The sequence below is a fragment of the Polyergus mexicanus genome, unplaced genomic scaffold, assembly GCF_030449975.1.
Source record: "Polyergus mexicanus isolate NDT 795.1 unplaced genomic scaffold, iyPolMexi1.0 SCAF_4, whole genome shotgun sequence".
Classification (NCBI taxonomy): Eukaryota; Metazoa; Arthropoda; class Insecta; order Hymenoptera; family Formicidae; genus Polyergus; species Polyergus mexicanus.
In genome coordinates, this window is record NW_027223324.1 from 5,711,539 (window position 1) to 5,724,566 (window position 13,028).

Sequence of the window (13,028 nt, forward strand, 5' to 3'; positions counted from 1 at the left end):
AGAATTACTATTATGTTATAAGAAATTACGAAGTAAATAATATTGTATATTTTCCAAAAATAAGATCTGAAAATAGTTTCTAAAAAAAAATTATATTATATAGTATTAATAATTTTTATTTTTGTTATAATAAAAAATACACCTTTTAATTCGAAAAAATTCATCTCATTTTTTTGGTAATTGAATGGATTCATCAAAGGTAACTTTAATTTAATTATTTAATATATGATAATTTTCAATATCATCGATATTGCTTTGAATACAATTTTATTATATTTTAAACCTCAAATATTAAGAAATGAAATAAATGGCAATATACATTATTTTACCATTATTTTAATATTTGAAAACAGAAAAAAACATGTTTAGTTATATATAAAATCACAAAAAAAAAATTTATATATAGAAAATTATTAATTATTCTTGTCTTGTTTATTCATTATTTATTACAATGTTCTGGTACAAGTTATTTATTTTTTTATGTATTAAAAATACATATTGATATATGCTAAAAATATAACAAAATTATATTATTACGTTTTTCACTTTTAATATAAAAAATATATATTACGATTATAAGCTTTACATTTAGAAAAATGTAATTTATGTATCTTACATCAAATCACATGTGTGTATATGCATTTGTGTGTGCATTCTGTCAAAATTAAAAATTTCATTGATAAATTTGTTCTTTTAATTGTATTTTCTGTCTGTTTTTTGATACTTTATTGTGGTATATATGTTCTTTATACCTTTTACATCTTATCAATAATTAAATTTATATCTTATCAATAATTAAGTTTATATCTTATTCAATTGACATCATTTTTATATCTTATCTGATTGAAATCATTTTTTAATATCCACTGTTTTTTTTGTTTTTTTTTTGTTATTTTTTTTTTTTGTTATATCTTATTTTAAGGAGATTTGTTTTAGAATAACTTTTATTCCTATCAGTTTTTTCTCTCTTCAAATGTGCAAAGTATAAAGAAAATACAATTAAAAGTAAAATTTAATGTATATATAGTTATATACTGTATATTATATATATATGTATATATAAGAATATTCCCAAAATTATTATATATTTTCATTCAGTTGCTAATATTTTTGTGCCTGAATTTTATTTTAATTGGAATGAGTGCTAGAGTAAAATAAAAATCACACAAAATAGGAAGACTTATTTTTGTTTTCCGCATAAACTTTTTATGTAATTTATTAATATATTCCATTATCTTCTCCTATTAAAAATAAGTGAAAATAAATAATACATTGGAGAGAGATATGGAAAAAGATAGTTCTCTGTATGATTTTTTGGGGAATAGATCATACGGATTTGACAATAATAACTGTATTTGCTCCATAGTATCAAGTTCAGTGGTCCTGATACCCAACACTACGTAATGCCTAATAGTACACGGTTCTAGTTTTATGAAATGGTATGCGCTCTAATTCTTGAGCGTACTCTCGCCGGTAATCCCACAGGAAATGATCGATGACGATCGCATTGACAGCCGTCTTTGGATCTAGATTCAATTTCGGATCGGCCACGATCAATCTTCGTACCTCGTCGCAAACTTGCTCAACCGCTTCGATCGAGCAGGCACGTATCTCAATCTCCTCCTTGCTGCCCTGCTTCAACGGCACATCAGATTCGAGCTTACTCATGAGCGAATCGCTGTAGCGCATAACGCCGAAGTGTATGAGAACCTGGGGGATACGGTAATCGGCGAACATCGCGATACTGTCTATATCGTGGAATTCACCGAGTCCGCGTCCCTCGAAGCAGGCCCATATGTCACCTATCAGTATCTGAGCCCTCTTATAGATGCTAATTCTGTGACCCTCGTAATCGGCCTCGTCCCGGTACGACTCGAACTCGTCGACGATCAGCTTGAGTAGCTTCTCTGCAGAACCTTCGCACGACCTGATGCATTCCGCGAATGTACCTTGATATTTATCCAGCAAAACCTTGCCAGCCTCGTGCAGATTCTTAATTCTATCCTGTACGAGCGGAATGTCAGTCTCACCGTCGTCGCCTCGGAAAATGATCTCGGCGTTCTGCTGCGTTATCTGCGAGTAATACTTAGGATCCCATATCGGTTTCCCTTCGTCGATAGCTCTTTTGACAGCGGCGCAGAACGCAAAGTATCCAGTTTCACCGTTGACCTTCCACTTCTTCGCGCCCGTCTCGGTCCAGAATGAAAAGTTCAACGTATCCAGGACGAATATCCAATCCGCCGCCCTGGGATCATCAGGCTTAGGATGAAATTTGATCTGCGTAAAATTGCCAGGACGAATCTTACTTGTTTTGATACCGTCGAAGACCGCGGACGCCAATCTCTTGATACCTTCCTTCTCGATGAATACGTCCTTCGCCAAACCGGCGACTAGCTTCCCGGACTCTTTCGGCATCAGAACCATATGATAGATCTTGCCGGCTGGATTGTCGTTTCACACTGTATCTGAACGACTGCGAGATGATTGCAAGAATGTGATTTGCTCTGTTAAAATGCCTGTTTAAATGGCAACTGTTCAGGAGCTGATAATACCTGTCGATTTCGCGCCTCGAAAGTAAAGTGACATCATCAACACTTGACTGGGATGATGAAAATATGATAATGTCTGCAAACTATAAAAAGAATACAATCTTGTTTTTTTTTCTCACACTCTTAATAATAATAACAGATGTTATGAAAGATACCAGTTTGTTTGCGAAGCATCGATAATATAGATTTAGTGTCGTCGTGAGGATATATAAATCAATATTATTTCAGAATTATAAGTATGATGCAATCATTGCATCAAGGTCTCTGAGAACAGTAGTGGCAATGACTTATCCTGTTTATGTCAACATTCCGCATACATATAATTATCTTCGTTTTCCTTCGAGTCCACTGCTTGATATCCACAGGCGATTGCGAATCTCTTACATAAAAGATAATAAATAATAATATGTACAAAAAAAAACATATATTTATTTTTTACGAATTTATTTTAAATTTTCGTATTGACATTTAATATATAATTGCTTTATTAGTATATTTAATTGTTCTCTATTTTTAAAATTATTAACTTTTTTATGATACTTAGAAGAGCAATTATTTAACCAAAAAAATCAATAGAAAATGTTGATTAAATTCTTTGATATAAATTTATAAATATAATAGAACTGTTATATTACATTTGAATATTCCCTCCGTTGGCTGCTGAGTAAATTGTTCCAACAGACTGATAGATGATGATATCACTTATAAAATGATTAATTTATTAATTTTTAATAAAAAAAATGCAATAAATTTTTAAAGCAATGATAGAAGAGAATGAGGAGCTCTTCTTCTTCTTCTTCTTCTTTGCTTGAATGGCTCCTGCCCTCGAACAAAGGTCAATACCGCCAAAATCTAGCATATAATATGTATACAGAAGTACTTAAACAGAAGTTAAATGAGAATACAAAGGCGTTAACAATAACAAAAATCCTCTTAAAAGAGGAGAAAATCCAAAAAATATGTTTTTCTGTAAATATTTCGAAAAATATTAATTTTAAAAAGGGAGCTATTGTTGCTTCTGATGGAGCAATTAAGGAGCAATCGTTTGAGCTATTGTTTATTTAAAAATTTAATCTTCCAACGTCAATTTATTTTCGGTCTGTTATTGGTTGCGCTAAAGGCCGTTGCACATGAAAAAAATGTGATCATAATCGCAAGATCGTAAGCAAATCAACCAATCACAGTCGAACATTTTTATTACGTTTTAGAGTAGCTTGATTGTGATTGGTCGATTTGCTTATGGCCTTACGATTATGACTAAAATTTTTTCATGTGCAATAGCCTTAAGTGCGTTCTGAATATAGACCTAAGCCTCTAATTCTACTACGCATACTCTAGATTTATCACAACACTGCATTGGAGACCCGCGAGATAGAGGTTTGGTTACATCGAAGACGTCATAAATTTAAAGTTACATCTAAAACGGTTTTTCTTATACGAGACAATATCAAAGTTGTGTAAATTACAGTACTTCGTTTTCCGCATACGACGGTTATAATTTGTAAATTTTATTTAACAATTTTATAAAAATGAACGAAATGCGTGAAAAAGTTGAAACGTGGAAGAAATTAATACAATCGGAGAAATTACGAGATGCGTTAGAGGATATTCAGGTATGCTTTTCCTCGTTTTAATTTAAGTTATCTATAAACATTGTCACATTTTTAATAATTTTAGATGAACATTCGTGTGCGACCAGACAGCAAATTGAACGAGAATATTTTTAAATTGCTCTTACACTTGTGTTGCACAGCAGACAAATGTCGCACAGCGGACAAACCAAACTGCGAAACTGGAAAGGAAATAGCTGAATTAACTAAATTGCTTTGCTCATTATTAATTAATGTACCTGATGGCAATAAGTTTATCAAAGTTTTGTTTAAAATTGCTCATTGTTTGATATCTTTTTGTCTGTATAAGGATGCAGCAGAAATCTGTTGCTACTTGCAGCCTGGCAGTTTGTATAATCCTCAAGATGATACTATGAATCTTCTAACAAAAGTATTATCCTTGTGGCATACCACTGCTAACAATATATATGTAGCTTTTACCAATAAGTCTTTAAATACAGAAAACTACAACAATTTAAAAAGTATTATAAAATACGAAATCAAAATAATTCAAATTGTACATAAAAATTATACAAAGCAGCTGATTAGCGCGATAAGTTTACATTTAGATAAAATAATATCAATTGACAAAGAAAACAAATATTTTGATGACTTTTATAAACATATATTGGAATATTTAAAAGAAACACAGTTGTATTTAGACAAGGATGAAAAATATATAATATATTGTCATATACTTCGTATTATGTGTCATGTAATATGTAGGACTATTGATATGACTAATATCAGATGTACAACGAAAATATTTGATGAATTATTTAATTATTTCAAGTCTCTTCTAGTAGAAGATCAGGAATGTTATCAGTGCTTTCAACAATTTCAAAGTTTTTGTACAACACTTTTAGTGCCAATAGAGAATCTTGTGAGCAACAGTGCCAAAAATATACAAGATGTTTTTTGTCAATTAAATATTGCACAAAAATATGGTTACACAGAAGGCCTTAAATGGAATGCATCGATTTTTGGAGAAATAATTGAATCTATGTTTAAATATTGGGAAACTTGCATAGAAACTGACAAACATGTGTTAAAGCAATTACTTGATACTGACATCTTGTTGGAAACAATGAACTTATTTCTACATATAGATGCTGATGAATTTTATATTAAACGAGTGTCAATGGAATGCAGATGGTGCCTAAACAAAATATGTACAGTTAAGAGAGATTTATATAATGCTATAATAATGAAATGTAAATGTGTCAGTTTATTATGTAAATATCATGTTAAAAATATGCCAAAAAAAGTGTGCGTTCTTGCCAGAGAAACTTTAGAGCAAAATGTCAAACGGATTATACGTGAAATGGAAGAATGCAAGTGTAAACGCTGGATACGTTTGTGGAACACATGTCGTACTTTAATCTATAATATGGGCATATTATCTGAGCATGTTTATGAGGAAAGCGCATATTTATACTCCTTTTTATGTGTTTCCATCTTTCAATTTCAAGAAATTGAATCAAACTCTGAGGATCTTGAAAATATTATTCCTTTTGCATTAAGCAAATTAAGTGTTATGCATTATAAGAATGGTATATATAGAGAAGCCATGACTGCATCCGCATTGAATGCCTTGTTAACTTATGATCAACCGAATACAAAAGCTTTTCTTATGTGGACGACTATAAAAAAACACGTTTCTGAGAAAATTGCACAATTAACTATGCTGGACTGCCTAAAAAATGATAAAGACAAAATAAAGAATGAACTAGGTTTATCAATTGACATGTCCAAGTATGATCTCGTTAAGTTATGCTTGCGTGAAGCTAAAAGTTTACTAGAAGGGAGCATTTCATTTACCAATGGTGTGTCGGCAATTTTAGACAAACTTAGAAAATTAAAACTAAGTAATTGTCAATATGCACACGTGATACAATTATTAGGATATTATTTGTTAGGTTTTGAACATGACAGCTGTATTCTGAAATATCACGAGCGAATTATATCTGATTTGAAGCAAGACAAATCAAACTCTGTGGCTCTTTTGTGCTTGGAGGCCAACTTAAACTTTTTTATATTTGTGGAGGAATTGCGTGCGATGAATAAGCAAACTCAGATAGAAATGGAAAATACAAAATTTGCTCTTCATGCTCCAAAAATACCAGAACTTATTGAAACCAAATCTCCAAATATAGTTCCTGCTTACACTATGATAAATGTTAAAAAAGCTTCCAGCCTTATACTAAATTTACAAAAATGTCTGAAGAAATGGAAGCAACTGTTTAATTGTGATATTGTAAGTTATGATAAGAGTATTTATATTATGTTAGAGATGATTATTAAAATTTTAAAGAGTTCAAAGTAATCGTAATAAAAATATTTTATTCTCAACAGAATGAGATTATCAAGAATTGGGAACCGACTCTTGTACTTCGCATATTGATAACAGCTGGCGAATATTCTCGACTATATCGTTATGAAGATTGTGAAGCTGAAGCATGGACGCTAGCGTATAAATTAGCGTCAAAAATCGATGATTATCATTCAATTATTTATGGTATATTTATTTATTTATAAGAAAATATTTATATAGCTGATAGGCTAACATAAATTCTATTATAGTCACAGGTCGTTGTATTTCATTGAGACGAATTGATTACAATTGGATCACCGTTGCTAAAGAGTATGCCATAAAGCATAGAGATTCTAAGAATGAAAATATAACTAGTGCCATTGCTATGTTTTGGATAAGCTTAGCAGACCTCTATTTCGAATGTGGGAAGGTGAGAGACACAATAGTGGAGAGTACAAATATTTTCTACTAAATATAAATATACATATGTATATAAATGTTCATTTTTTAGTATTATGATGCTAAGCAATTAGTCACTGAAGCTAAAAATTTACCAGGAATTTCATTTTTTGGTAACAAATCTGTGCATCTGCTAAGCTTAGATGTCATTATACGCAACAGCAATTTATATAAAGATAATATGCAACACGAAGATTATAGTTCATACATCGTAGAGAGTCTGTTTACATCGAGATGCTTAAATCAAAATCTATTGACGGAAAAATGTAATTATAATTAATAAAATTATTTATATCCTTATTTTTTAATTCTAAATAAAGCAAAAGTCAATCTGTATATATATATATTAATAAAACCATCTTTTTTCAGATAAAAGCCAGATGGATCAGCTTTTCAGTTATGATGTGGTTTTCACTACAGCAGTTAATTTATCTATAAGAATAAATAGTTTATTATCCTTTCGTGGAATTAGCCCGTATTTAGTGCTACACTTAAAGTCGGCACAGAGTTTAGGCGCGGTGCTGCGTGTTGCCGAATTGCTGAAATCACTGTGTTACATCGATCTATCCCGTTCGCAATTAAATGATTGCGAAGTGAAACTGCAAAGTCTTGAACACATGTTGGGCGTCGAGACGTTTCAGTCATCGATGAATGTTGAACCTGTCAAACAAACGTCTCCTTATCTCGCTGTGACTCCTACAAAGATTGTAAACGATCCTATCAGAGATACACCTCAGCATGGCGCCTCGCCAATACTCGACAAAAGAGTCTTCGACATGCCGAAATTTACGCTGCACACAAATTGCGGTTGCCACATGTGTGGCAATGTATCATATCAATATTTGGTATTCGCTGCCACCTATATTAGGGCACAGCTGTACACCTTACAGAATCAAGTCACGATAGCGCTCGAACACTTTTACAGTGCTTTCGAAATAAGGCAGAGATTGTTTAAGGAAGAAGAGTCTGCTTTGCCTGAAAACTGGCCTGATGATGAAATCGGCGTGAAGAGATTCTCTTGGCAAGCGCGATTCTACATCATTGATTATATTCATCTATTGATCGATTTCTGTTACTTTCTGAAGACAAACGTGACATCGAAACAACAGAATGTGTCTGATATCGCCAATTTAACAATCGATATATGTCACAAGTATAAATTAGAAGGACATCCCGTTTACATGTCGGCTAAAGAATTAGTATTGGACAATGATTTTCAACCAATATTGGAATCTTCAGATTGTTTAAGTATGTATTCTTAAATATGTAATATTTTTTATATCGAGATCTAGATTCGGGGAAGATCGTTATATAACAATCTCTTTGTTGCAGAGTTTACAGTCCCGCAGCCACATGACATTGATGTAACCAAGTATACGAGAACACGAATTAACTCTTCAAACGTTTGTGTTACCCCATCTGTTCAGAATCATTCCAAGAAACCTCTCTCGATTCGACGTAGAAGGAATCCAGTAGCTTTGAAGATAGCTAAAATCAATATAAATTGGAGCGACGACGAAGATGACGATAATTTATCACCACCATTAACCACGCGCTCAACTAAAAAATCCAAGTTTCAAGGTGCAAAGTTAGTGACGAGAAAAATTTTGGAAGATCTATCTGATAACGATAATTCAGATATACAAGATTCTGTATCAAAAAAAATAGAATCGGAACATGACCTAAATGAAGACGGAAATAGTACACAGGGAAAATCGATAAAAGATATTATGATTAAAGCGACGCTTTTAGTTCCAGATATATCAGAAACATTAACGGATTTGATAGAGAAGTTAGATGTACCTGCTACAAAGAAAAGTATTGATGAATTGATAGAAAAAGTGGAAAGTCTCAAGATTAACTCGAATAAAACGCCAAGAAGAAAGAATTTTAAAGATAAAACAAAATTAACAACTGTTGATCATAATAAAAATGTAGATCGAGCCATCGAGTTATTGAAAAATGTAACAATAAATGAAAAGGCAGATGAAAATATTGATTCTTTTACGTCAACAAAAGTTGATAAACAGATACAAGATCAGAAAACTCCACATCATGAAAAGAAATTTTTTAAAACTGGGTTATTAAAAGAGCATAAAGAAAATGCTAAATTACATTTAAATAACGAAATGCACAATATAAGAATGACAAGATCCAGTCTTAGAAGGGCTAAAGAGAAACTATGATAAATATGTTACTGTGAAAACTACTGTGTATAAAACAACTATCTTACAAAACTCTGTAGAATTAAAACAATGACAGTATTTTTCATAGCATAATTAAATAATTATTTTTGTATAACAAAAAGAATCAAAGATAAAAAAAAGAAAGGAAAATGTGTACTATTGTATTGTATTTAATTTAGAAGATTAAAGGTTTCATATGTATTTATAAATTATTTTTAATAGGATGAAAATTAACTTTTGGATTCTATATTTTAGCTTTTTATTATATACTTTATAAATAAAATAATTTTATTCCAATTAAATACTCTTTCGATTTTAAACTCAATTCAATATTTTCGACACTATTTCGTATGTTTTTCTTCTCGTCGTATTTATTATTATTCTTAACATAAGTATCACACAAGTCCTTATTATTAATATACAATAAATTGTGGCGCTGTAAAAGAAATTAACATGTAGATATATGTTTACATGCATGTTATACAGTATTGTTTTGTACTGTAAAGTAACAAAAATTACAATACTCCTATCATCAAATCATTTTGATGGATTATTATGCGTTTTAAAAATAATAAGCTTTGTTGCTTTGATTTCTTCAACAGATATTTGCTTTTCAGAGCATAGAAGAAAATCGTAACAGTAAGACAATTCCCTGTTTTGTACAAGTATACATAATAATACATTAACACATGAAATTAAAAGATTCAGAAAAAAACTCCAATCAGAACAAATACAATTTATCGCATAAGAGTAATAATAGTAAAGATTAAAGAGCAACAATAATCAATAAAGAGAACATGTATTTTACAGGATATGAGGCCGCTTTTTCACTTGTAGTGGACTGTGTTACATGAGTGTGGACATAGGACATATTTTTTCTCGTTTTTCTTCTCGCGTATAAAAATAACAAAATTATAATAACCAGAGTAATCACAGTCTATATATAAATGGCTATGATGATAATTCTAAAACCGTGGAACATTCGTTGCTCATGTCGTACTTAAGACTTAAAATCTCCGCTTCTTCCTGTGTCTTGGCCAATTCCATCAGTGCCAGAGCACCCAGCCATTTCTTACTCTCTTCTTGTATTGGTGACTTGGCTACATTCTCCCCTGTCGTAATACCGATTATTTTCGCATCCGTTCTATCAACGTCTTTTACAGTAGGTAGTTTTGAAACAATCTCCATTTTGTTACCACTTGAACTACCAGCCAACATCAGCACCGTTGGTCTAGTTTCATTTTCACTGATATGAAAGTTGGCTGGCATATCTTGATTCGCTATCTCTCTATGAATAGTACTATGCTCGGTGTAGTCGACATGAACCAATTCAGAATCTTGAGCTTTTGCAACATATTCGTTAATACTAGTTTTAAAAATACTCTGATTACTTGGCAAGGTATTGGATGATTCTAAACAAGTCCAATCATTTAGAGAATCATCAATTTTGTATAAATGTTTTTCTGCAACTTTAGGAGATTCATTATTCCGATTCATGTCCCAACATATTTCAGAGGAGACATAAGAAGACACCATTTGCGCATTTGGAATTGTTAGTTCGTTCTCCATATTCGATGTGGATATATTATTGTCTGCAATGGAATTGTCGATTAATGATGTGTACCAATGTAACTCGGATGATTCTGTGGATCCGTTCAGACTCTGCTTCTCGTCAATTTTGTATAAAGATGTCGCACTGTTAGGTCTAATTTCTTCGTTTAGATCTAATTTTGCTTGTTCTAAGCAAGCATATCGTAGCCATCGCTTCTTTGGTTGTAATCTATCCAAGGGTCTTCTCAATGGCGTATTCGCCAGTTTGACATTCGAAGCTTCTTCGTCTTCGGACGTTTGCAATATCGCGCAGCAAGTTTCTGTTGGATCCTCATCTTGGCTCTCTTCCTGACTATCCTGACTATCTTGACTATCCTGACTATCCTGACTCTCACTGCAGTATAGCCGCTGACTTGGTGGTTTGCGATCGAGATTTTCTTGTTCTCCTGCTATATCCATCATCAGGCCTTTTCTAGATTTTATCCTCTTGTGATTCTCGGCGGTGCTCTTCCACGTCTTTTTCTTTCGTTCATTCTTCCCGGTCGGTGTTCTTTCCTCCCGTTCCCTCGACATCTTGTAACGTTCCAACCATCGAGTAACATCGTGTGGCAACTCCATGTTCTCAGACACTGGCTTTAATACAAAATCATCCGATCTTGTTAGATTGGCATAAGGATGGTCAGGGCAATGTCTATTGGCATGAGTGAATCTTGTTTCACAGCCTGGTTGAGTACATAAAAATGGTTTCTCTCCTGTATGTAGTCGTTGATGAGTTTTCAATTGTCCCGATTGAGTGAAAGCTTTTGTGCATCCAGGATAATCGCATAAATATGGACGTTCTCCTGTAATTATAAGTTTTTTTTTATATATTATAATTTATATTAAATTAATATATTATAACATAAAAAAATGGGTCATTTATATATATATATATATATATATATATATATATATATATATATATATATATATATATATATATAATGCATATAAACAGAATAATCAATTTCTTGAATGAACTATAAATTAATGTTGCTATATTACATGGAAATAAAAATTGTTTCAAAAATTTTTATTATCATTAATATAGCATATCATTTTCGATATAATAATAAAACAAGAAAAAAATATATATTTTGTATTTTATCAGTAGAGATCAATTTTTTTCAAGTTTGATTAATCCTAAATTCGTGAAAAAAAGTCTATATTACAAAAGTACAACGATCATGAACAAAAGGCAATAAATATTTTCGAGAAACACATGTTTTGACAAGACACGCAAATGATTGAAAAGCCGAAAAACCCCGCTGTGTCCTTTTTTTGTTGTCCATAGACAAAGACGGCGTGTAACAGAGCACGCGTGCACTGTCCCCCCTCTTTCTCTCTCTCTCTCTCTCTCTCGCAACTGCAAATATTAAAATCCGCGCGCAAGTCGCACGCCGACGCGGTCGCCGCGTCGTAATTTCGCGCGCAATTAACGAACTTTGGCCACCCAGTGGAATCGGACGCGTGCACGCGTTACACCGATACACGCGAGACGAGCCATTTAAGTATTTAAAGCGCGGCATGATGGCCGATTGGCGGGACGTGAGCGAGAGAGAGAGAGAGACAGCGGACACGCGACACGCAGAACGATCGCGCGACGTTTTCTCGCGATCGTTGAATAAAGTCGCGGGCGTCCTCGTTGCCGAGGGCTCCGGATGAGCGAGCGGCAACGTTCCCGATATCGGCGTGCCGCGAACGGCGCGCCGGAACGACGCGATCCCGAGTTTTAATTACCGGTGTGGGTGCGCAAGTGCGCCTGCAGACTCTTCTCGCGCGGGAACACCCGGTTGCAGAATTTGCACTTGATGTTGCTCGGCGACGTGCTGCCCTGCATCATGAGATTCGTGAGAGCGTCTGCGCGCGGACGACCGCGACGATGGCTCTCGGGACCGCTTCTCGAACCGACGCCGGCGCCCGTACTCGCCCCGTGCTCCCTGTACTCGGGCGAGGAGCACGAGCTGCCGGGGCTGAGATTCACGTTGCGCGCCTCCTCGCTCCAGTTCCACGGGTAGAACGTGTCGCACGGGCTGCGCTCCAACGCCTCTACCGACGGGCGCGACTCCCGCTTCGGCGTGTGCAATTCCATCCCGCGCCTAACCGCACGCTCGCTTTCTCACTCGCACAGGGGGAGGAAGGGGTAGGGGGGAGGGGTTTGACCCGGCCGTCTCTTTCACCGCGCGGCTACGTTTCTTCGTTACGCGCGCGACAACCGCTGTTGCGTGCTGTTGACTCGATCGGTCGGTTGACATGCGCGACCTCTTTGCCGCCGCGCGCGGTACGCATGCCGCGTGCAACGTGCAACTGGTAAACCGCC

The 13,028-nt window shown here is 34.2% G+C and overlaps 3 protein-coding genes across 5 annotated transcripts; 1 reads left to right on the top strand and 2 right to left on the bottom strand.

Annotated features, from left to right (window-relative positions):
* Positions 1–1,180: 1,180 nt before the first annotated feature.
* LOC138932271 (queuosine 5'-phosphate N-glycosylase/hydrolase-like) lies at positions 1,181–3,582 on the bottom strand. Of its 2 annotated transcripts, XM_070293939.1 has the most exons (4): positions 3,185–3,582; positions 2,705–2,928; positions 2,553–2,632; positions 1,181–2,473 (listed from the first exon to the last, which is right to left on the bottom strand). In XM_070293939.1, exon 4 carries the CDS (start codon positions 2,422–2,424, stop codon positions 1,408–1,410), a length of 1,017 nt encoding a protein of 338 aa, XP_070150040.1. In that variant the 5' UTR covers positions 2,425–2,473; positions 2,553–2,632; positions 2,705–2,928; positions 3,185–3,582; the 3' UTR covers positions 1,181–1,407. The 2 variants fall into 2 exon arrangements, with proteins under 2 accessions (XP_070150040.1, XP_070150038.1); XM_070293937.1 differs by having other exon boundaries at positions 1,181–2,632.
* Positions 3,583–3,971: 389 nt separating this feature from the next.
* Positions 3,972–9,330, top strand: LOC138932596 (uncharacterized). The gene is made up of 7 exons (XM_070294578.1): positions 3,972–4,162; positions 4,227–6,416; positions 6,515–6,677; positions 6,743–6,903; positions 6,985–7,198; positions 7,302–8,180; positions 8,265–9,330. Exons 1-7 carry the CDS (start codon positions 4,079–4,081, stop codon positions 9,116–9,118), a joined length of 4,545 nt encoding a protein of 1,514 aa, XP_070150679.1. The 5' UTR covers positions 3,972–4,078; the 3' UTR covers positions 9,119–9,330.
* Positions 9,331–9,485: 155 nt separating this feature from the next.
* Positions 9,486–13,028, bottom strand: LOC138932308 (uncharacterized). Of its 2 annotated transcripts, none has more exons than XM_070293989.1 (2): positions 12,449–13,028; positions 9,486–11,511 (listed from the first exon to the last, which is right to left on the bottom strand). In XM_070293989.1, the coding sequence occupies exons 1-2, from the start codon at positions 12,798–12,800 to the stop codon at positions 10,070–10,072; spliced, it is 1,794 nt and encodes a 597-aa protein (XP_070150090.1). In that variant the 5' UTR covers positions 12,801–13,028; the 3' UTR covers positions 9,486–10,069. The 2 variants fall into 2 exon arrangements, with proteins under 2 accessions (XP_070150090.1, XP_070150092.1); XM_070293991.1 differs by lacking the exon at positions 12,449–13,028 and adding an exon at positions 11,973–12,064.

Bases quoted from the DNA above. Each gene is read 5' to 3' on its own strand.
- LOC138932596 (XM_070294578.1), top strand. From the start codon at position 4,079: ATGAACGAAATGCGTGAAAAAGTTGAAACGTGGAAGAAATTAATACAA. The intron at 4,163-4,226 runs GTATGCTTTTCC...TAATAATTTTAG, and splicing joins ATGCGTTAGAGGATATTCAG to ATGAACATTCGTGTGCGACC. The intron at 6,904-6,984 runs GTGAGAGACACA...TTCATTTTTTAG, and splicing joins TCTATTTCGAATGTGGGAAG to TATTATGATGCTAAGCAATT.
- LOC138932271 (XM_070293939.1), bottom strand. From the start codon at position 2,424: ATGGTTCTGATGCCGAAAGAGTCCGGGAAGCTAGTCGCCGGTTTGGCG.
- LOC138932308 (XM_070293989.1), bottom strand. From the start codon at position 12,800: ATGGAATTGCACACGCCGAAGCGGGAGTCGCGCCCGTCGGTAGAGGCG. The intron at 11,512-12,448 runs GTAATTAAAACT...TTATAATTACAG, and splicing joins GCACTTGCGCACCCACACCG to GAGAACGTCCATATTTATGC.